Source organism: Balaenoptera ricei, chromosome 12, assembly GCF_028023285.1.
Source record: "Balaenoptera ricei isolate mBalRic1 chromosome 12, mBalRic1.hap2, whole genome shotgun sequence".
Lineage (NCBI taxonomy): Eukaryota > Metazoa > Chordata > Mammalia > Artiodactyla > Balaenopteridae > Balaenoptera > Balaenoptera ricei.
Window position 1 is genome coordinate 61,912,512 of NC_082650.1, and position 25,907 is coordinate 61,938,418.

The window sequence follows — 25,907 nt, forward strand, 5'->3', positions numbered from 1 at the left end:
AAAATCACCGCTAATACCAGTAAACCACCAATTTAGCATCTGGTATGTTTCAGACCTTTGGTTTGCACCTGACATTTATTATCTCATTTAATTTCCACATCAGCCCCATGAAGTAAGTGACAATTTACCTACTTTTACACTTGGAGGAGAAAATGAAAGTTAGAGATAAAGCCACTTGCCCAAAGACATACACAGCCAGAAGATATTGGAAGAAAGCTGTTATAAACCAGATTGGTCTCAGTCTAAAACTATACTGCCTCTATAATTAATTCTCTTATAAAAATGTGAGTTCCTTATTGGAGTACAAAATATATTCTCTTTCTTGCTCTTAAGCTGTACAACTTATCTTTTTAAAATTAAATTTTTTATGTTGAACCTTAGAAAGTGTAATTATTATAGGCAACCAGGGATACCCCAGAGTCGTGTCAAGGAACTGAGAGCACACCAGCCTCAAGCAGTTCAGGCAGCTCCCTGAGCCCTGGTGTGCTTTCCGGGGAACTGACGGAAATGGAGCTCGTGGCAGGACCCTCCTCCGATTTGCCAGTGGAGGGAAGGGGACAGGGTGCCATGTGCCACATGGTATAAGCAACATGATAAAACACGGGCTTCGGAAGTGCCAGCCTTGGCTCTGCATTGCTGCTCCACAACTTAATAACCGTGGGACTTTGGGACACTTCCCCAACCTTTTCAGTCTTAATTTTCTTCTAGGTAAGTGGGAATAGCTATCACATCTCGTTGATGTCACAATCAAACGAGACTAACTCATTGGTACAATGGTTGCCACAAAACAAGACAAGCTATCATGATTTCTTCTGCTTGCTCTCCACCTCCAGGACTACCTTAATGCTTCTCCAGCCTGGAAAGCACTCCTGGGACTTTATTGTGTCAGTAAGGTCCTCCTATTCCAAGAAGTCTCCCAGATAACTACAGACCAATGTTTTCTTCATCCTTCAAAATTATTTATTTATTCACTCATTTATTCTGCAAAAACATTCACTGTGTTATTAAGCTCAAAGCACTTTGCTAGATAATATAGGAAACTGAAAAAAATTCAATTTCTTCCCCCAGATAGCTAACACCCAAATATATATAAAGCTGTGCAGTCAGTTCCTGTAGTGAGCATGGTGTTTTAGCCAGGAATAAAAACACCTACCTAAACAGCTATTTTAAGAATCAAAAGAGAGTGGTTTGGTAATTATTATTACTATTACTATTATTATTGTCCCCACTGTATTGTTTGCTGTTGAAGTATGCACGCTTGGCACCTATCAGGCTAGAGGAGGCTCCCAGCTGGTGCTTTCAGACCAGCTCTTGGTGTGGCACAACGTTGTGTACATAAAAATACCATTTGCTGGATGTTTCAGTTCCACAGAGACTGAAGATCTTTGTATGATTTCATTACAAAGATAATACCCTACTTCTAGCCAATAGGACCACTGATGGCAAATCTGTACAAAAACCACCGCCACTATAAAAACACAACTCTACATATCTTCACTACCAGACTCCAGAATGCACTTAATCTGTAATCCACCTGCAGCAAAGTCCATATATTCATTCCTCAAGTGTTCAGTGAGCACAAACCATGTGTGAGGCACTGCGCTAGGCAGAGGTCCCATGACAACAACCGAAACCCTTCCCCTCAGGAAAGCCTCCACCTGGTGGGGGCGACCATATGTGCACAACTGCTAGATAACATGTGATAAAGCCTACACTTTGCTGTGAACATAACCTAATGACTGCAAAACTAGTCTTTCCACAATCTTCCTAATCATAGTAAAGACAACCTCACCCCTCCAGGGCCTTAGGCAAATGCCTTGGAATCAGCCTTAACCACTTCTCTTTCTCTCATATTCTAAGACCAGTTCCCCATCAAATTCCCTGGGCTCTTTCTTCCTTCAAAATGCATCCAAGAGTCCATAGCACCTCCAGCCCCACTATCCCAGTGTAAGCCATCGCCTCATTCCTGTCTTATTCTAAGAGCCTCCTTTTAGAATCCTTGCATCCACTCTCATCTCCTGACAGAAACTGGAGAGTTACCTTTTCAAAACACAGGTCAGGTGATGTTACATCTCTGTCAAAATTGTCTCAGCACTTCCCACCTCACTGAAGTCAAAAACCAAAACCCTAACAACCGCTTGCAAGGTGGTCACACGTGATCTGGCCTCACGTGCTGCTACTTGCCCTGCCGGCTCACTCCTCTCCGGCCCCTGTCCTCCCTTCAGCTCACAAACACTGCTAGTGCCTCGCACCGCAGGGCTTGGTCTTCGCTGTTCCCTCTGCCCGGGATGCTCCTTGACAAGCAGTACACAGCCTGCTCCTTCACTTGTAAGTGGGCCTTCCCAGACCACCCTATAAAAAAGAGGCAATTCTCACCACCACTAGGACCAGCACTGCCTACCTCATCCTGCTGATGTCCTCCACAGCCTTTACCCGCATTAGACAAACTCCATACTTATCTATTTGTTTACAGTCATTCTTGGCCAACTAGAATGGAAGTGTCCTAGGAGCAAGAATTTTCTGTTTTATATACTATTGCATCTTCACAATCTACAACAATGTCTGGCACTTAGAGGGTAGTTAATACATAACTACCATTATGTACATAACTAATACATAACTATCATTCATTCATGTTGAATGAATGAATGATTAAAGAAATGAATTAATGAATGAGAGAGCAAATAAATAAGTTACATTTGTATAGAGTGGTAGGGTATTGGAGAAGGGACTAGAAAGTCAGGAGGCAGGAAATTACAAAAGAGGACTGCCAGACTGCCACATGAGACACAGCGTCAGAGGAAGCCTGTGTAGAACCTGTAGAGAAACCTGACTCCCTAAAAGGGAGAGATTCAGATTACACGCTCCTGTCTTATTCTGCCTTGAATTATAATTACGTGTGTATGTTTTACCTTTTCTAAGAATTGTAAGTTCTTTGAGGACAGAGACAGTGTCTGTGACGGTTAATTTTAAGTGTCAACCTGACTGGGTCACAGGGTTCCCAGGTAGCTGGTAAAGCACTATTAATGGGCGTGTGGTGAAGATGTTTCGGGAGAGATTAACATTTTTTTAAATTTATTTTTACTGGAGTATGGTTGCTTTACAATGTTGTATTAGCCTCCACTGCCCAACAAAATGAATCAGCCATACATATACAGATAACCCCTCCCTTTCGGACTTCCCTCCCATTTAGGTTACCACAGTGCATTAGGTAGAGTTCCCATGCTCTACAGTGTGTTCCCATCAGCTGTCTATTTTATACATAGTATCAATAATGGATATGTGTCAATCCCAGTCTCCCAATTCCTCCCACCCCACCTCTTTCCCCCTTGGTATCCATACTTTTGTTCTCTACATCTGTGTCTCTATTTCTGCTTCGCAAATAAGATCATCTATACCATTTTTCTAGATTCCACATATATGCATTATTATACGATATTTGCTTTTCTCTTTCTGACTTACTTCACTCTGTATGACGCTCTCTAGGCCCATCCATGTCTCTACAAAGGACCCAATTTGATACCCTTTTATGGCTGAGAATACTCCATTGTATATACGTATCACATCTTTTTTTTTTAAAGCAAATATGTGTTTCTTTATGAATCAATTGCATACATAGGTTTATACATACAATTAAACAGATATGACATGTTGGAATATTTTCTTTTTTTTTTATAGATATTTATTGGAGTATAATTGCTTCACAATACTGTGTTAGTTTCTGTTGTACAACAAAGTGAATCAGCCATATGCATACATATATCCCCATATCCCCTCCCTCTTGAGCCTCCCTCCCACCCTCCCTATCCCACGCCTCTAGGTCAACACAAAGCACAGAGCTGATCTCCCTGTGCTATGCTGCTGCTTCCCAGCTAACTATTTTACATTTCGTAGTGTATATATGTCGCTGCTACTCTCACTTCGCCCCAGCTTCCCCCTCCCCGCCCTGTGTCCTCAAGTCCATTCTCTATGTCTACGTCTTTATTCCTGCCCTGCCACTAGGTTCATCAGTAACTTTTTTTTTTTTTTTATAATTCCATATATATGTGTTAGCACACGGTATTTGTTTTTCTCTTTCTGACTTACTTCACTCTGTATGACAGACTCTAGGTCCATCCACCTCACTACTAATAACTCAATTTCATTTCTTTTTATGGCTGAGTAATATTCCATTGTATATATATGTGCCACAACTTCTTTATCCATTCATCTGTCAATGGACATTTAGGTTGCTTCCATGTCCTGGCTATTGTAAATAGTGCTGCAGTGAACATTGTGCTACATGTCTCTTTTTGAATTGTGGTTTTCTCAGGGTATATGCCCAGTAGTGGGATTGCTGGGTCATATGGTAGTTCTATTTTTAGTTTTTTAAGGAACCTCCATACTGTTCTCCATAGTGGCTGTATCAATTTACATTCCCACCAGCAGTGCAGGAGAGTTCCCTTTTCACCACACCCTTTCCAGCATTTACTGTTTCTAGATTTTTTTGATAATGGCCATTCTGACCAGTGTGAGGTGATACCTCATTGTAGTTTTGATTTGCATCTTTTTATGTGCCTCTTGGCCATCTGTATGTCTTCTTTGGTGAAATGTCTATTTAGGTCTTCTGCCCATTTTTTAATTGGATTGTTTGTTTTTTTGATATTGAGCTCCATGAGCTGTTTGTATATTTTGGAGATTAATCTTTTGTCCGTTGTTCCATTTGCAAATGTTTTCTCCCATTCTGAAGGTTGTCTTTTCGTCTTGTCTATGGTTTCCTTTGCTGTGTAAAAGCCTTTAAGTTTAATTAGGTCCCATTTGTTTATTTTTGTTTATATTTTCATTACTCTAGGAGGTGGGTCAAAAAAGATCTTGCTGTGGTTTATGTCAAAGAGTATTTTTCCTATGTACCACACCTTCTTTATCCATTCCTCTGTTGATGGACATTTACATTGCTTCCATGTCCTGTCTATTGTAAATAGTGCTGCTGTGAACATTGGGGTGCATGTGTTTTTTTGAATTATGGTTTTCTCTGGGTATATGCCCAGGAGTGGGATTGTTGGGTCATATGGTAGTTCTATTTTAAGGAACCTCCATACTGTTTTCCATAGTGGCTGTATCAATTTACATTCCCACCAACAGTGTATGAGGGTTCCATTTCAGGAGAGATTAACATTTGAATTGGTAGACTGAGTAAAGCAGATGGCCCTCCCCAGTGAGGGTGGGCCTCATCCAATCAGTTGAAGGCCTGAATAGAATAAAAGGCTGAGTTAGAAAGAATTCTTTCTTGCTGCCAGTCTTTGAGCTGGGGCATCAGTCTTCTGCCTTCCAAGTCAAACTCAGACTGGAATTTGCACCACTCTCTTGCAGCAGAGTCAGTACAATGTCCTGCGTACGCAGGTGCTCAGGGCACTGTGCAGAGGAATGGCAACGCCCTTTAATGCAAGAACAAGTCAGATCACGTCCAGAGCGCTGCTCGCCAGCTTAACATATCCATTCCTTCTATTCTTAGAATCATGACGTATTATATATTAAAGCTGACTAGTCCCCTAAGGGGTAGGTTTCATTTTCACAATCTAATTGCTCACTCAATGCAAAAAAAAAAAAAAAAAAAAAAAAGAATCGGAAGGTCATCTTTCTAGAAAACAATAAAACAATTATGAGAAAGCAGTGAAGTACCTGTAATATTTTTTCTTTCACTAAAAAATTAATACATTTTATTTTTTAGACCAGTTTCAGCTTCACAGCGAAACTCAGGAGAAAGTACAGAAAATTCCACGTAAGCCCTTCCCATCAACATACCTCACCAGTGTGGCAAAACTGATGAATCAACATTGATACACCATTATCAACCAAAGTCTGCAGTTTACATTAAGGTTCACTCTTAAAGTACTCTTACATTAAGGTACACTCTATGAATTTGACAAATGTATAATGACATGTATCTACCATAATCACACAGATCAGTTTCACTGCCCCCCAAATCACCTATGCTTCATCTATATATCCTTCCCTCCACGCAGGCCCTGGCACAACTGATCTTTTTACTATCTCCATAGTTTTGCCTTTTCCAGAATGCCACATAGTTGGAGTCATATAGTTAAGTACCTTTCAGACTGGCTTCTTTCACTTAGTAATATGCATTTGAGGTTCCTCCATGTCTTTTCATGGGTTGATAGTTCATTTCTTTTTATCACTGAATAATATTCCATTGTATGGAGGTACCATAGTTCATGTAATCAGAAATGAAAGAGGAGATATTATAAATGATACCACAAAATACGAAGGATCATAAGAGGCTACTATAAACAATTACACACCAACAAATTGTATAAGCTAGAAGAAATGGATAAATTACTATAAATACAGCCTACCAAGACTGAATTATGAAGAAATAGAATTAGAGCTGACCAATAATGAACAAGGAGATTGAATCAGTAATCAAAAAACTTCCAACAAAGAAAAGCCCAGGACCAAATGGTTTCCCTGGTGAATTCTACCAAACATGTAAGAAAGAATTAATGCCATTTCTTCTCAAACTCTTCCAAAGACCTGAAGAGGAGGGAATACTCCCAAACTCATTTTATGAGGCAATTATGACGTCAAAGCCAAATAAGGACACTAGAAGAAAAGAAAAATACAGGCCAATATCCCTGATCAATACAGATGTAAGAATCCTAACAAAATATTAGCAAATCAAATTCAACAGAACATTAAAAGGATGATACACCATGATCAAGTGGGATTTATCCCTGAGATGCAAGGATAGTTCACCATACGCAAATTAAACATGATAGATACCACATTAACAGAATGAAAGATAAAAAATATATAATCATCTCAATTGATGCAGATAAAGCATTTAACAAAATTCAACATCCTCTCATGACAAAAACTGTCAACATCCTAGAAGAAAACATAGGCAGTAAGCTCCTAGACATGAATCTTGGTGATAATTTTTTTAATTTGACACCAAAAGGAAAGGCAACAAAAGCAAAAATAAATAAGTGGGTCTACATCAAACTCAAAAGCTTCTGCATAGCAAAAGAAACCATCAACAAAATGAAAAAGCAAGATATAGAATGAGAGAAAATATCTGCAATCATATATCTGATAAGGGGTTAACATGCAAACTAAAAAAAGAACACATACAAGTCAACAACAACAACAACAAAATAATCTGAATTAAAAAATGGGTAGAAGATCTGAATAGACATTTTCCCAAAGAAGACATATAGATGGCCAACAGGTACATGAAAAGGTGTCCAACATCACTAATCAACAGAGAAATGCAAACCAAAACCACAATAAGTCACCTCACACCTGCTAAGGTTGCCATTATCAAAAAGACAAGAAATAACAAGTGTTGGTGGGGATGCAGAGAAAAGGGACACCTTGTACACTGTTGGTGGGAATGTAAATTGGTACAGCCACTATGGAAAGCAGTACAGTACATTCCTCAAAAAATTAAAAATAGAATACGATCTAGCAATCCCGCTTTTGGGTGTATATTCGAAGGAAATGAAATCAGGATCTTGAAGAAATATCTGAACTCTCATGTTCCTTGCAGCATTATTTACAATAGGCAAGGCATGGAAGCAACCTAAATGTCTTTCTACAGATAAATGGATAAAGATGATGTGGTACATATACACCAGGGAATATTATTCACCCATGAGAAAGAAGGAAGTCCTGCCATTTGTGACATGGATAAACCTTGATGGCATAATGCTAAGTGAAATAAATCAGACAGAGAAAGACAAATACTATATGATCTCACTTACCTTGGGTTGGCCAAAAAGTTCGTTCGGGGTTTTTCCGTAACATCTTACTGCGAAACCTGAACGAACTTTTTGGCCAACCCATAAGAGGCATCTTAAAAATTCAAAATCATAGAAACCAATCATAGAATGTTGGTTGCCAGGGGCTGAGGACTGGGGGGAATGAGATATTGACCAAATGGTATAAACTTCCAGTTATAAGATGAGTAAGTTCTGGGGATCTAATGTACAACATGGTGACTACAGTTAACCCACACTTTACTGTAGACTTAAAAGCTGCTAAGAGAGTAGATCTTAATAGTTGTCACACGCACACAATAAGGTAACTATGTGAAGTGATGGATGTGTTAGCCTTATTGTGGCAACCATTTCACAATGTATAGGTGTATCAAATCATCACAGTTATATACTTTAAACTTATACAATGTTATATGACCACATCTCAATAAAGCTGGATAAAAAATAAAAATAAAAATGGAATGGTGTATGTATCTACACTGTTATTATCTGTATCATTGCTCTTCAAAGTAGGCTGTCTTCAAATTGCTTCTTATCCATCGGACACAAGGTATAAAATCCCTGCCAGAACACAAACTCACTACTTGCTTCTTGAGAAAGGCTTCCTGTGAAAAACTGCCAGCTGAACTAACACAGTATTTCATGATGTAGCTGATTAACATTCAGCAGATTATTAGCATGGATAGTTAACAAGCATTTCACAGACTGGCACTGGTCCATGGACCTCGAGTAACACTGATCAATATTTTTATACATCACCCCTTAGATTTTGGCTTCCTTTCCCACACTACTGAGACCAACTTCTTCAACAACAGTGAATTTTTTTGCATTCTCCTTGATCTTCTGCAGAAAATGCTGATCTCTTGAAACCCTTTAATTTTGGCACTTTGATTAAAATGTACATGGTAGTTATATATCTTTGACTTTTCCTTTTTTGTCCCCTTGGCCATCTTTTCATTCTCTTTCTGCCACCTGACTAAAGGCATCCTTTAGGTCCTAACCACAGATGTTTTTTTCTGCTCTCTCTTTTCCCTCTTGATGTGCAATCTCATATGTTCCCAAGATCTGTCTCAACCTTTACCTCTTGTGCAGAAGCTGAGTGTTGATGTTTTCTGTACCCCTTGCAACATCAAGCACAAACTTTTTTGCATATAGTAGATGCTCAGTAAATATTATGGAATTGAGAAAGTAGTGAATTATGTGCATCATTTGGCACTATTGTCAGCTATAGAGTTAATCTGTTCTTACCACATTAAGAAGTAATAAAGAAGCACATTGATTTGTGAAGTGGTAATAGTTACTGTGTTAAAAATATTAAATAAAATTAAATATTAAATACTAAGTAAAACCTAAGAAAATTAAAATGGAAACGTTTAAAAATATGAAAAATTAAAAATGTTAAAGGTTAGTTATTTCGTAGTTGCATACAGTGAACTAAATTTATCATCAGAAAAAGAATATGACAGGGATAAAATGGTCCTAATACTGGATTTTTAGCTTCTCCTATTGCCAGGAGTTCTGCATTTCAAAATTCAATCAAATGTAGTGAAAATATATAACTACAACCTAAAAATAAATTATTTCCTTGATGGTTTTGTTATCAAAACTAAAACAAAGAAGGAAATGTACATTTTAAAAGCATCATATATCTGAATCACTTTCCGGTATTCTTCGTAATCTGCCCAGTAGAATCTGCCCATTAGTCTTTTTAAACTTCCTTAAGAGTTCTGCCCCCATCCCGCAGGTTCTTGACAATAGCTTCAATACTGGTAAAACCTCAGCCTTTAGCCGTAGTTTTTAATTCCTAACAGACATTGCTCTACTTTTTAATTATTTCTATAAACAGATATGATAACATTGAATGTTAAAACAAGTATTCATTTGATGGAAAACAATAATCAGTTTACCATATAATGCATAAGTCAAATGCACTATGAAAATGATACTCTGGTGCCTCTGTGATTGATACACAAAATGCAGAAGTTGGGGAAAGGAAAGAACACAGCAATGTGCAAATTTGCAAGAATTAACAAGGCTGCTGTTTCAGCATAAACACCCAATAACCACAGAACTCAGTAGTACTCATCTGGCCTCAAGGAAAGTAATTAATCACAGGACAGGTCAGTGTAAAACTGAGTATGGAAAATCTTGAACATCATGGGATTTAATTTTAGTGGTATTCAGGCACCAATTTAAATAACTGTAGAGTAATGCTTTGCCTTTTAGGACAGTAGTAGATATTTATTATGCTTACAGTAACCATCAAAAAAAGATAAACTAAAAATAATTACTATATGTACTGAAGGATTTGAGGGTTATTTTACTATTATTTTTATTCATTTTTTTTCTGAAAAGGAGGTTAGTTTTTGAATCACTCCCAGCTAACGTTTAATTTTTGAGGACGGCACTAATCAGCATGTGACAACAGCCCTATGGATCAAAAGAGTGAATCCTCATTACAGCATCAAGCTCAGCAACTGCTCAGAAGGTGCCCAGAAGAAAGCGGTGCCAGGGGTGACTGAACAAAAGACAAAAAAGGACTATTCAAAGTCCTTTAATATTTACATAGATAGCATTTGACAGTATTTCATGTACATTTATTTTTATTCTTAATTTTATTTGTTTAAGCAAAAAGATAGTTTATTGGAAGCATATTGGGAGCTCACAAAATCAGTGAAGGCTCAGGAACAGGCAGGGAAAAAAGGCAGGAGGCTGCAGGCTTACCGGCTGGAAGCAAAATGACTGTCAATGGTACGTTGCTGTTTATCCTCAATGTGATGAACACAGTATGTCTTATATATGATTTCTGAACATCAGAAATGTTCACGAAGAGTCTCTAAAACCACCAAATAAGAGACAGCCTGAACCCAACAATGATCTCACTTATATGTTTACTGTCAGCAGTGCTACTACCTTTAAGTCTTTATAAGAAACCTGCTTAAGAAATAAGATGAACTAATGTGTAAAACAGTGCATGTAATGGGTGTTCTGAGGGAGAGCATTCTGAGGAGGAGATTGGGGAGGCCCCACCCCTGTGACCCAGCAGGAAATTGTTCCAGCCAGATGCAGCAGGGGAGAATGAATACTGAGGGTCTGCAGTGGGGCGGCAGGCACTGCAGTTGGCGCCGGGGATGCAAGGACCAGAAAAGAAAAAAAGGCACTGGCCCCGCCCCTCAAGGGGAACTTAAAGTCCTCGCACTCAGCCTTCCGCACTTGCTCCCTGGATGGTACAGATTCCTCCAAACTGCCTTGCGGCTGCCCTTTTCCCAGCTCCATCCTCACCTCGGGTCTGCAGTGAGTGTGAGCACCCGCTTGCGCCCACCAGCCAGGAGCTCACTCATTCTTAGGTCCTTCCTCTCCCTCACCATCCACGCGGCGCCCTGTGTATTCTAGCTGCTACCACTACCACCCGCCCAACCTCCCTCCCCCTCACCACTCCTCACACACATCCTGCCTCTCCAGCCGCAGGGCAGGCCTCCAGCAGCTCTTACGTCACTGCTTCCATGCCCCGAATGTGAATTATTTAACGTCAAGTCTCCATTTCTTTATTTTTAAAACGGAGATGATGATGGTGATACTTAATAATAATACCATCCATCTTACAGATTTCTTTAGAAAATGAAATGAACTGATACACATAGAGCGCTTAGAGTAAGTGTCTGTAGCACAGTAAATACTCAATTAGTGGTAGTTATTATTGATTGAGAGTGCCAGAGAGAGGAAGAGGGATAAAAACAAGGTTCAAGACCTCTGACACCACCCAAACTGTTAATATAATTATACTACACTATAGTTATTTGTTCACTTGTCTGTATCTCCTACCAGACTATAAATTCATTCTGCATCTAGAAAATAGTAGGTATGTAACAAATGCTTATCGAATTTAAAAAAAACATTTATTTGTAATTATATTTTATATACCCATTTAATAGCCTTTAATGCCATTTTAATCAAATAGTGACTGGAGAGTATGATTATAAAAATACAGGGAACACAGATTTTTTTTTATTATCGTGGGCTTTATCCTCTTTTCTCAAAACTAAAAATTACATAGGCAGAGCACACTCAGGCTCTAGTGGAAAGTGATGGTCAAATATTTACTCTCCAAAATGTCATATTTGAATCACTTTGCCATCACATATGCAAAGCTATGTGAGACAGTCAAGACATCTGCTTCCTTGGTCAGAAAGTGCAGGCATTCATGGAGATTGAAGCTGAAGATAGCAAATGGTAAACAACAGCCTCCAGAAGCTACAGGGTGGCCCACTGCCCAGAGCTGCCACAGGGAAGAGGGTAAGAGGCTGACTCATCCCATTTCTCACATACACTCCAGATCATAAGGCCTCTAATTCCTCCTGCTACCTCTGGTTTAATACTTCCTCATTCAATTCTGTTCAACAGTACTTTGATGGACTTCACTAGTCCTCAGCTAGTCATTCACTTTCAGAGAAGTCACTGGTGAAAGGGACTGCAACACATGACACATCTTCAATTCCTTTTTTTTTTTTGTACAGCAGGTTCTTATTAGTCATCAATTTTATACACATCAGTGTATACATGTCAATCTTCAATTCCTTTTTAAAAAAAGTTTCCAGCTTTATTGAGATATAATTGACACATCACACTGTGTAAGTTTAAGGTATACAATGTGATGACTTGATACACATATATATTGTGAAATGATTACCACAATAAGGTTAGTTAACACATCCGTCACTTTACACAGTTATCTTTTCTTGTGTGTATGTACTAAGAACTTCTAAGAGCTACTCTTCTAGAAACTTCAAGTCTACAATACAGTATTATTAACTACAGTCACCCTGCTGCACACTAGATACCCTAGAACTTTCTCATCTTATAACTGGAAGTTTGTGCCCTTTGCCAACATCTCCCCGTTTCAACTACTCCCCAGCCCCTGGCAACCACCACTCTATTCTCTGTTTCTGTAAGATCATACAATATTTGTCTTTCTCTGTCTGACTTATTTCACTTAGCGTAATGTTCTCATGGTTCATCTATGTTGTTGCAGATGGCAGGATTTCCTTCTTTCTCATGGGTAAATAATATTCCGTTACACACACACACACACACACACACACACACACCACATATTCTTTATCCATTCATCCATGGACAGACACTTGGGTTGTTTCCATATCTCAGCTATTATGAATACTGCTGCAATGAGCATGGGAGTGCAGATGTCTCTTTAAGAACCTGATTTCATTTCCTTTTTATATGCCCAGATATGGGATTGCTGGATCATATGGTAGTTCTATTTTAATTTTTTGAGAAACCATACTGTTTTCCATAGTGGCTGCACCAATTCACATTCCCACCAACAGTGTATAAGGGTTCCCTTTTCTCTGCATCCTCACTGACATTTTTTATCTCTTGTCTTGGTAATAGCCATCCTAGTAGGTGTGAGGTGATTTCTCATTGTGGTTTCCCCTGATAGTAACGTTGGGCATGTACCTGTTGGCCAGCTGTATATCTTCTTTGGAAAAATGTCTGTTCATATCCTTTGCCTATTTTTTAATCACAGTATTTGGGTTTTTGCTATTAAGTTTTATGAGCTCCTTACATATTTTGGATATTAATTCATTATCAGATATATGGTTTGCAAATATCTTCTCCTATTCTGTAGGTTGCCTTTTCATTTTGTTGATCTTTAATTCCATGAGTGAGACAAGCTACAGTTACGACGCTTCAGAAAAGAGGGATCTTGCATATGAATTTAGAGAGGTGGCAGAGGGTGGGCAGGATAAGGCTTTGTGGAGGACTTCAAACTTGTTGGCTGTGATAAACCTTGGAAGATGGACAAGGTAGACAAAGGGTGAGTAGGAGGTTAAGGTAGAAGGAATGGTCATTAGCAAGGCTGAGAGGTGGAAAGGCCCTCAGGTGGAATAGAGTGTTTGGAGAACAGTTATGGCTGCAAGATCAATGAACAGATGGGGGAATACAGATGAGGATGAATGATAATGACACAGCATGAAGGCACACTCCGGGGGTCTGGCAGAAAGGCCTTGAGGAGCTCTGGGGGACCTGAGCAGGGGAGTGAAAGTTCACCACACAGTTATCTGCACGATGGTTTGTCACGGGACAACCAGAGGAGGAGAAAGTTCAGTGGCTACTAGAATGTTCTAAGCAAGAAGGAAGGGGGTGTCAGATTCAGAAAATAACAAGATGGGAAAGGATGAATCCAAAACGCTATTCTGACCCATCAAAAGGTGAGGGAGTCTGCAGCCAGGTGAGCCTAGAGATGAGCAGTCTTCTTTTCCCACAAAGGGCCAGACAGAGCATGACCAGGGATCCCAAGTTAGCCCAAGGAGAGAGACAGATAATGTTTACTGAAGGTGTGATGTGTATCAGATGTAGCACTTAGTGCATTATGTACCTTATCTCACTCTAATCTCTGAATGACCTATTCTGAGAGTTATGCTCTATGATCACCAATTTACAGGTAAAAAAACATAGGTTTACATAAGTCAAATGACTTGCCTATGCTCAAAGAATAAATAGTGAAGAGGGTGAATAAGCCAACAGATATTAATTAGAATAGCATCCATTATTTGTCAGGGACTGTGGGAAACAATGGCAAACAGGGAGATATGGTCCCTCCCGCTGTATTCAAACTCAGATCTGACGCTTAGCTCTTCCCTTTCTTCCTTCCACCACTGCTTTACTCTTAGAAAAGAAGCCCCTGGTCTAACACAGTTACAGCTTTTGACTAACGCCATGTTGTGCTGATATTAAGCCTAAATTTAATTTTTTAAAAAAATAATCATTATTATTTGGCTGAAGAATGTGTTTTAACCCTTTCATTTAAAATGCTGATGATCACAGGAATCCACAGTACTTTGTGCTCAACTGTTCACTATTCATATTTTAAGCAAGAAAAGCTGATACCATCTCTCAGATCAATGTAAAGGAACAGTTTACACCAAAACTTGGGACTTCTCCTCACTCTTGCCATCCACGATTATTTTAGCTTCAAAATAATCTGCCATATATCAGAATACAGAGTACAAAAATCTATTTAGGTCAGACTACCTAATTAATTTGAACAGATCACACTAGAAAGAAAAATCCGTGAATAATTTGCATATTTTATATGCAGGATGTTAAAAAATTGAAATACACATGGAATTCTCTGAGAATTAGAAAACATTTCTTCATTCACTTAATAAATATTTATTGAATACTTACTAAGCCTGAGGCAACATTGTAAGTGTTGTGAGAGATACAGAAATTACTCAGACAGGATACTGTTTCTAGGTGTTTCAGTGTGGTAGAGTGTAAGACACAAGGAAGACAGACATAATTCTAGTTTAAGGCATGGGTCTCTTGCACTTCTGCATGTATTATGAGTGAGGCACTGACTGTCCTTGTTCTGAACTCTCATTTCAGGGATGTTTCTATAGCAAATGGCCTTCGATGACAGAGTGATATCTCCCTTCACAGCAAAGAGCAGTTCTGTTTACTCAGAGATAGAATGTTTCTTTGCAAAGCAAAGGGTAGGCATGCTTACTGCCCAGTATAATAATGTTTTCTTCCAGAGCAAAAGACAGACGTGTTTCCTACGCATTATAAAAGATTCAGGTTCCCTAAGCTCAGTGACCCTCAATGATCCAACCCACTTTGTATGACTTAAGAGTTTCATGTCTTCTAGCAGCATCTCTGAACCAGTGATAGACTAACTTGCTGGTTTCCAACTTGGATAAATCACAAATCTTTGACAGTTCTTGACAGTGGTAGGTTACAAAAATGGCAACAAATTCTTCCCCTGCCTGCATCCACGCCCTTTGGTATCCTCACTGACACTGACTCAGCCTGGCCACGTGACTTGCTTGACCAATGGGACGTTAGTAAACAGGACACAAACAGGAGCTTGAAAAGCACCTGTGCATTGAAGTTAGCCCTCTTGCTGTTTTTAGAAGTTAGCTGTCATGTGAAAAAGCCCAGGCTAGCCTGTTTGTGAGAAATACATGCCCAGTGTCCCCTACAACTCCAGCCATAAGCCTACCAGTCACCAGACAGGTACACAAAGCCAACTCAGATCATCCAGTCTCCAGGCAACTCTCCAGTTAACCGCTGACATAAGAATGAATCCAGCATAGATCAGAGAAACTGGCAGACCAGAGGAACTATCCAGCTTCTAAGTTTTGGGGTGGTTTGTTATGACAAAAGCTAACAAAAGATACAGGGCATATGGCAAAAATAACATCCAGTATAGTGACTATATTACAAGCTCCATAGGGTTCAGTCTATGTCTGGTTAAATATTATAACTCCAGCACTTATCACAATGCCTAGAAGAGAGATAAGTGCCAAGAGTTCCAACTTTGTCTTGGTTTCTCCATCTGAACAATCAATACACAAGTCACTGAAATTTCACCTCACAAGCAGGTCATGAGATTGAAGGGACTGCGTATGAATCCAGCAGGGCACATGGTTAAGTGGAAAAAGCACAACTTGGTACTTAAGGAGACAGGTGCTCTGGTGTGTGAAAATCAGCTCTCCTACTTAATATCTGGCAGTCCTTGGGCAAGTTATTTAAACATATTACACTTTAGTTTCCTTATCTACAGAATGGGAATAATAAAGCTTTCTTCACAGGCTTTATAACATCAGTGTTTTAAAGGAGGCACTCTGTGCATGACCTATCAGAGTATGAGGGGCATTGTGGTGAAAGAGATGAAAAACCTGGAATAGCTGCAAACATCGTTAAATGCCAGCAGCAAGTAAAATACTCTTCAGTGCTCACATGTATGCGCTCATTTGCACATTCTCTCTCTCATATACAGACATGCACAAAATCAAACCCCAATTAAATTCAAAATCCAACCCACAGAGACCTAGGAGGAGAGAAGCCAAGCACCAAGAGGTCTATATTATGGTCCACAAGAAGAAAAAACTCGTATTTTATAATGTGCACATGTTATATATAACAACCCAAAGTATGTTGTTTCAAAAGCCCTCCAAATAATATAAGCTTTCTGGAAGATTAATCCCTGACAATGTGAGAGTGTATAAAATGTACATTATATTAATGAAACTAGAAGGGCACTTTACAGATACTCCGCTTCATTTCTGCAGTTTAGAATTACGTAAATCCCTACTTTTAATTTTAGATAGATATTTTAAGTAATTACCTCTTTATCTTCTACATTACCAGGTTTCATCACATTTAAAACTTTTTTTAATCTTTCTTTTACCATTTGGCATCTTTGAAAATTCTCTTTAACTGCTAGTCAGCAACTGAGTACAGTTGATATTGTCTCTTAAACATCAAAACACAAGGTTACTATTGAAAATTTCCAAATCAAACCAAAAAACTGCCCCAGGCTGGATTTGGTTTCTGTACCATTTGAGACTTTGGTAAGAAAAAGTTTTTTAATTCACAATTAAATTTATATTCTAATTTATATAGAGATTGTATACTATTATGTTTTGAAATTCTTACCTAATCACTAGTTAACTGAAATAACATTGAAAAAAATTAAATAAGAATTAAATCATGTATATTCAGAAATTAATACTTCAAAAAAATCTGGTTATTAATTGTCACAATTTTCTTTCTTATATCCGTATAAGGGGTAGAATGGAATGCTGGTTAAGACTCAGACATGGATTTCAATTGTAGATCTGCCACTTCGGAACTGTGTGACTTATTACTTAACCTCTGAGTTACCTCAAATTACCTAATCTTTGAGATTCAGTTTCCTTACATGTAAAATGGTGATTTTTATAGCATGTGCATGTGTTTATAAAATGGATTGCTGTGAGGATTAAATGAGATATGTATATAAAGTCCTTTGTCCATGACCTGAATCATAGGAAATACTAAATTAAATTAAATTTAGCTAAAACCATACTATACACTCACCTTCAAAAAACAACAATAACAACAAACACATCATCACATATCATTAGCCACTGGAAATCAAACTCCAAAGTTCTACTTAACAAGACAACATCTTCAGCTAAACAGGCACCCGCGTGTCAACCATAAATATCCTTTAGGTCAATTCCATCTCTGTCCCTGGAGCAGAGATTTGGAAAGCTCTAAGACGAGAACATCCATAGAAGATAAAAAATCAGAGACACTACATATATTTAGAGACCTTTAAAGAAATAAATTGTCTTACAGATTGTCCTGATCATGAATCCAGAAACATCCTGTCCTCAGCCTGCACCCCCATTACGGTGCACTACAATGCCACACTGTCTTTTGGTGGTAGAGTGTCGAACGCTCCTCAGCTCAGATGCGAAGGAGAGGTCTGCTCTCCACTGGAGGGACATCGAGGTGTCCAGCCCAGGGAGGATCCCAACGGGGCCCCAATCTCAGTCTGACCAGGAAAACCCCCCAACATTCACAACTCTGGGGACGATTATCTAATTGGCTGATGATCGTGTGACAGTTCAGGAAAACTGTCATCCTCTGTTTATTAATATCTTAAGAGAAACAAATAAACAAACAAACTACCTTGACTTACCCGGAAATAGTCGCTGCAGGCTGCTAGGACTGCCTTGTGAGCGTGGAATTTCTGTTCCTCAGCAATCAGGGTGACGTCGCAGAGGATGCCGTCACTCCTCTGCTGATTCAGTGCCGCCAGGACGCTATCAGTGTGAGATTCTGAGTGGCAGAGCCTCTGGCCTGTCAGCATTTCTTGAATACTGCGAGGAGGAGAGCGAGGAGAGCAATCCAGTGAATGTTGTTCCTCTATCAGCCCAGCCGCCCCCAGGCTCCCTCCCTCGTTCAATAGCAACTCAGGGAGTATGGATTCCAGTGCCTATAGTGGTGTGACCTTCCTAGTCCCCACTGTCTTTTTCTCCACCGTCCTCTTGCTTTCTTTTTCTCTAATTCTCTCTTTTCCTCCCCCCCCCCCCAACAGGATCTCTTTCTCTTTCCTACTGGTCCCTCTCTTTGAGAATTTGTGTTTGTTGTGTGTCCATCTGTGTCTGTGTATTGGCCCATGTCTGCAGGCCTGTGAGCCTCTGCTTCTGGGCCCCTGTCCCCTCAGTATGTATACATCTCTGAGTGCAAAGCTTCTGGATGTGTGTCTGGATGTGTGTACATATGTGTGCAAATCCTTCCACTCTGGGACCCCCTCCCTAGCTCTCTGATTCCTTTTCTAGCTTTGTACCACCTGTGTGGGGTTAGCACAAGCTCAGAACTTGCCATGCACTGATCCAGCACAGAACCCACTGCATGGCTCACCAGAGACACAAGAAGTTACTCAGTCTCCCCACAAGACACAATACTCCGTTAATAAATAAAATGAAACTGAGCAAATGTCGGTTAGGGGAAAATAAGGCTACCAGTGACCATTTCATGTAAAAGGCCATTAATTAAACCACAGTGGCTTATTATTAAACTTAGGAAATTATGCACCACCAGGAGAACATCAAAAGAAATGCCATTGTAAAGAAAAAATTTAAGGCTGAAAGTAAAATATGTCTACCTTATTAGCCTGCAACATCTTGTGTGATCTTTGTATTAGACTTATGAATGACTATGCAATCTATTTTCTGCTCTATTTTGTGAAATTACTAAACTTACCCATTGTGAAACTTATCCCTTCACTCCCTACCCCAACCTAAAATATTCATCCCATATCCTTTCAAAACTCCTGGGTGAAACCCCAGATCTTCCTATAATAATGTAGACGTAATGCTATAAACACCAAATGCAAACGGAATTTGTAGATAATTATGAACAATTCCAGCTTAGATACATGAAAATCTCCACGGCACTCTAGAATCTCAGAACCGACACTGGACTAAGATGAGTGAGCTGCACCAGTCGTAAGTTACTCCCAGAATGAGAGCAAGGGCCATCAAGCTCTATTTCTGGCCTGCGACTCTTCTTGAAACCGAGTAAAGTTGCCATAAGGATGAACGAGCACTGTCTCTCCCATCCTGATAACTCGACGTCCAGTGCCTCCCTCTGAATGTGAAAGAGCCTCTCGGGAGAACCAGGGAGTTGCCACCAGCCGAGCCTGCATGCTCGTGCCGCCAGCTGGCTGGTAAATTACAGCTCAGCATAAATCACCTTAAAGTAAACCAAATGCTTCCCGCGAAATGCCAGAGTGCAGCCAGTAAGCTTTATCGGACATTTTTGACTGGGGAGCCTCAAAAATGTCAGAACTATTGAAAGAAAAAATAAATTTGACAGGAGATGATGATATAGTAAGTTCTCGTGGGAAGGTGGGAGGATTATTTTCAGTTGAAATGCAGCAGTGAGTTTTGAAATGGTTACTGTCATCGAATATTCATCTAGCGGCTCTAGCTACAGGCAGACTTTTAAAGTCAGTAATTGAAAACCACACTCAGAAGCATAAATAACACTTACACAAATTGCTATGCAAAGGCTAGAATGGAGATCAATTAGCATAGCTCAAAGAAATGAGGGAATAGAATAGTAATAGAAATATTATCTCAGCTAAGTAAGCTTTAGGATAGTCTTTGAAAAATCCTTCCTAAAAGGATGACATTTTTATATATTTTACCAACACAAAGCCCTTACTATGTTCCATGAATTATTCTTAGTGATATACAATTATCAATTCATTTAATCTTCATAACAACATTATGAGGCAGGTACTAATATCTCCATTTCACGGCTAAGAAACCTGATGGTCCAAGATTAGGCATTTTGAGAACCTATTACCATGAACATAATAATGTAATTTGTCCTCCTGTTTAAAATATAAAAGAAACAGAGACTTCCCTGGCGGCCCAGCAGTTAAGACTCTACACTTCCAATGCAGGGGGCACGGATTCGATCCCTGGTCAGGGAACTAAGATCCCACATGGCGCGTGGCCAAAAAAATTTAAAACATAAAAAATAAAAAATAAATAAAAGAAACAAACAAAACCTGAAACAAAATCAAAAAATGATAATCTGTAAAGAAGATCTCAAAAATCTATGCTGGGGGGGAAAAAAATCACAAAGTCCATATTAATTCTATATTTAGATTGTGCATAGTTAATCTCAAAATCAAAGTTACCTTTGAAAAATAATACACATAATATAACATGAGATACTGATAGGAAATGTTTGAAATCATGCTTCAAAAACATTTATCTTTGCACTGACTAAGATAAGTTTGGGGAGAGAAAATAGATCTTACTTATACATTTATTTAAAACTCAATTAACGTTTCTCCCTTTTAATATCACCTTACATGCTACATAAATGTATTTTGAAATTTCATTTGTAGTGGATCAGAAGAATACATTAAAATAATTGCCTTATAATGTTTCCTTACTCATTTTCCAAATATAGAGCCACAATTCATGTCCTTATTATTAAGACTGAATCAGTATTTGCATTTCAGATATCTATAGACAGCGAATAAATCTTGCCAGGGAAAGAGCAGCTGTAAACTGAAATTTGGCAAAGAATAAAGGGCTCAGCTCTGAAACAATTGTGATGCTACACAATTTCACAGGATCATTCAGTTGGACTTGAAATATTCAAGCTTAAAGAAAACAGCATGCTAAATATTTAAGGCAACACTTGGCATAAGATTCCAAATATTTTGGAACCAATGTGTTAGGACTCCTTAAAAGCAGAAACAAATACTCCAACATTTGGCAAGGAATAAAGGCTTATTAATCAACAGGTCATTATTGTATTCTGAAACTTCCCACTCAACTCTCAGATGTAAATCTGCAAAACACCTCAACCCTGTAAGTGTTAAGGCACAAGTGGTCACAGAACACAGCTGGAAAGCCATAAGTCCATGTGATAAAGCCAATAATTATAAACCAGGGAGGAGGTGATTCAAAGACTATCATGAACCATGTCTAAATTAGAATGGGAAGCAGACACATCCTTGCATATGGCTCCCTTGGCATCAAAATTATACAAATTAGCAATCTAAACCTCCCACCTTAGAGCAATGTCCCTCCATTATTTGGGAAATGAAGAAGAAAGGAAAAGTATATTCCTAAAACTTCCTAAATTACCAAGAAAACAAACAAACAAAAAACCCCATAAAACAGGAGTCACATTTCCCGAGGGTATACAGATTTGTGTGCCATCCTAATATTGGGAAAGGTCTTCCATGGAAGCAATATTGCCACCTCAAAATTCACAAGTGGGTGCAAGAGGGTGACCTGGCTTCCTCAAGGCAACCCCAATACCCTTTCCTCTGTGGAATTCCTTAGAACTGCACTGTCCAATATAATAGCCACTAGCTACATGTGGCTATTGTGAACTTAAAATGTGTGTAGTCCAAATTGAGATGTGCTGTAAGTGGAAAATGTACGCTGGATGTCAAGGACGTAGCGTGAAATAAAAGAATGCAAAAACATCTCATTAATATTCTTCTATTGATTACATGTTGAAATGATAATATTTGGGGTATACTGGGTTAAATAAAATATATTGTTAAAATTCCTTTTACCTGTTTCTTTTTACTTTTTAAAAACTGTGTCTCCTTGAAAAGTTTAGATTATATATATACTTCGCACTATGGTTCTACGGGACAGTCTAAAAGTTCCCTGGGGATGTGTCCCTCATTTCTTTCCATCTGAACTCTAGAAGGGCTTCAGGTACCCCATCAGGTTGCCAATGAGCCTGGCTGTTCCTGAATCTCACAGGACCCAGCTTCTGCCAGGTACAACATGGGAAGCCCCAGACTCCTTGAGCAAGAAATTGCTTTTTAGTGATGCCACAGAGCAACCATCTGATTGGCCAAATGTCAGCATCCGGTAACAGGGAGATAAATAAATGAGGTCTCAAGGACAGGACTATTCATGACTTCAAATCTTTAATTTTCATTCTGGAATTGATGGTAAAAACTAAAAAATCAAATGCACAGCATGATGTTCATAACATGGTACAGCTCACTCACAGTGAAGCACTGTGTTAGTGCAAATCACTATTCCAAGTTCATAGTGAAGATTTTTGATCACAGAAATCTCTCAGATTCTCATTTTTTATAGCATAAATTTTGACTGAGTTCAGTCAGTTTTCAAGACATGAATTCCAAAACAGCTGTCTAGTTTTTAAACATCTGTATTTCAAATTTAAAAATTCAAGTCAATTTCTATATCAATGTTTACTTAGTATTTAGATATACAAAATATATTCAGGTAGTTTTCAAGTAAGGTCACCAATAAGGTATTATATACTGATATATCAAAAACAGTCAAGTAGCATAGAGATCCTCATTGCTTAAATAGATTACTTTACACAAAAAAGAAAAGGACTGGGCAAAAAACCTGATAGTACTAGGATTATGCATGATTATCTCAGTTCAGCCTATTGATAAACTGTGCCCTAATCACTTCAATTCCACAGTCAAAATATTTTAATACAAATTAAATACATTAATATTGAAACAATCTTATTTATTTAAGCATACAGGCTGTGAAAAAAAACCCAGCATGGAACTTGATTTTATTTTTTATAGAACACTTTGTAATTTGTAAATACCTTAAAATTAATGCTAGCAATTAATAACAATGGTCAAAATAATAAGCAAAGAAAATACGACATGCTTAGTGAATGACCAAGAAATAGTGAAGACTATGCAAGTTAATTACAAATGGATACTTAAAGAAAGGAACTTAAATATAAATGGATAGTCTTGTTGCATTCCTTCCTTCCTTCATTCACTCAAACATTTATTCATCCTGTGCCAGGTATCGGACCAGACACTGGAGATAAAATGGTAAACAAACCAAACTCTGTAGCAGCCCTCACAGAACCCTCAGTTTAGCGAGGTAGTTACACTTTAATAAAATAATCTGGCCTCCCTGAAGAAGTAATGCTGGAGCTGCAGGCTGAAGGATGAGAACAAGTTACCATGGCAAAAAGGGGACAGCAGAGTTTTCCAGGCAGGGGAACAGCAAATGCTCTGATCCTGTGGCAGTAGGGGGCATGGACCATACACACAGTCCACAGAATGTTCAGGGCTGGGACCCTGAGGACAAGCGCCGGCATGGTACAGGATCTGGAGCTCAGAAAGAGGTCTTGGCTAGAGGTGTAAAACTCATGTGGATAGAGAGAATAACCGAAGCACAGCTGTGTCTCCAGAACACAGCTGAGAGACAACCAATAGTCAAAGGCTGCTGAGAAGAAAGATAGGATTCAAAACATAGAAGTGGGGCTGGGCTCAGCTGTGGGAAAGGACTGCCTTTTGAGTAGCAGGAGGGAGGGAATATTAAAACTTTGGGCATTTTTTGCCGTGTTGAATCTAAAGATTCAGTGGAACCAACCTCCACTGGAAAACAAAGGCATGGAAACACAGTATTTGGGTTCATCTGGGTTGGGATTTTGTCAGGCAAATGGATCAAAAATGCAGAGAGCAAGGGAAATTAAGGATTTAAAAGACTGATGATTCTAAACTGGATGAGAACGGAAATGAGCGAAGGAAAGTGTTGATGGATTGGTAGAAAGTGGCCAGGCCAGTTGCTTTATAATGTTGTGCTAGTTTCTACCATACAGCAAAGTGAATCAGCTATACGTATACATATATCCCTACTTTTTTGGATTTCCTTCCCATTTAGGTCACCACAGAACACTGAGTAGAGTTCCCTGTGCTATACAGTAGGTTCTCATTAGTTATTTATTTTATACATAGTATCAATAGTGTATATATATATATACCAATCTCAACCTCCCAATTATAAAGCAACTACACTCCAATAAAAATTAATTAAAAAAATAAACAGGGCTTCCCTGGTGGCGCAGTGGTTGAGAATCTGCCTGCCAATGCAGGGGACGCGGGTCTGGGCCCTGGTCTGGGAAGATCCCACGTGCCGCGGAGCGGCTGGGCCCGTGAGCCACAATTACTGAGCCTGCGTGTCTGGAGCCTGTGCTCCGCAACAAGAGAGGCCGCAATAATGAGAGGCCCGTGCACCACGATGAAGAGTGGCCCCCGCTCGCCACAACTAGAGAAAGCCCTCGCACAGAAACAAAGACCCAACACAGCCATAAATAAATAAATAAATAAATAAATAAACAAACAAACAAACAATAAGACCCTACTGTATAGCACGGTGAACTCGACTCAATACTCTGTAATAACCTTTGTGGGAAAAGAATCTGAAAAAGAATGAATATACATATATATATATATACGTATAACTGAATCACTCTGCTGTACACCTGAAACTAACACAATATTTTAAATCAACTATACTCCAAAAAAATTTAATAAAAAGAAAAGAAAAGAAAGAAAGTGGCCGGGCCAGTAATGAGACATTGCCATGAGGTCAAAGTACAACCACTGTGGAGGTAGGTAAATCAGGAAGCTAGAAGGAGAGGAGGTCCTGCTAAGAATAAAGTGGCTGATGCAGTAGTTTCAGAAACAGAGCAACTACTGGGGATGCATGATCCATGGTGTGACCATGAGAGTAGGTGGTTCAGTGAGGAAGGTCATAAGCAGGTTGAAGTCGGGCAGATCCTCCAGGCAAACACTGAGGGCACTGGGAAGTTGTAAAGGGTCTGTGGTGAGAAGGAAGACTGTCAGCCAGATGCCAAATGCTCAGTGAATGCGGGGAGATGACCCTGCGAACAGTGGAGAGGAAGAAGGGATGGAGAGAGCTGAAGAGCACCACCTTCAGAAGAGCCCATCTTTGCTGTCGTCATCTTCTCAAACAACTGGTATGAGGAGTGATGATCTAGAAGAAAAACTATGTCCCAGGGTGACAACAATCTCTCTACCCATCCCTAAAATACATGAGATTTGAGGAAATAAGGCCACCACTTGAGAAGGCTACAAAGAAGTGGTGCCTCAGAAGAAGACAGGTCTCAGTGAAAGCAGGAGGTGCTTGGAGTTTTTCAGGGTGAGGAAGATGACACAGCACAGCACATGTATGTTCCTGGTGCAACAGTTCCACGTGGCACAGGGGAAGTTTGAAAAGTGCGCAAGGGGGTGTCTGTGTCCCAGCAGAGAAGGAAAGTCCATCGCAGAGATGATGGTGCTATGGAGGACAGATGGCGGTGGGATCAGAGTTGATCAGTGAAAGCAGAGATGGCAGATCTCAAGTAAAAAATCATTTGGAGAAGAATGCACGTGGATCCTAGTAGCCAGGATCCTATTAGCCTATTAGCTATACTGGCTGGATGCCAGATCCAGAGCACGATTTCCCCACCTCAGTGAAA

General features: G+C 39.3%; 1 protein-coding gene across 5 annotated transcripts in view; it reads right to left on the minus strand.

Moving 5' to 3' along the window:
- The window catches only part of KLHL32 (kelch like family member 32), a 230,963-nt gene that overhangs the window by 159,350 nt on the left and 45,706 nt on the right, over nucleotides 1–25,907 (minus strand). For all 5 annotated transcript variants that reach the window (XR_009506207.1, XM_059941554.1, XM_059941555.1 and 2 more), the window contains exon 3: nucleotides 18,277–18,457. Coding sequence is in view for 4 of the 5 variants with exons in the window: in XM_059941554.1 (XP_059797537.1) it covers nucleotides 18,277–18,457 (181 nt within the window). In the remaining variant the exon portion in view is untranslated. The remainder of the gene's footprint in view (nucleotides 1–18,276; nucleotides 18,458–25,907) is intronic.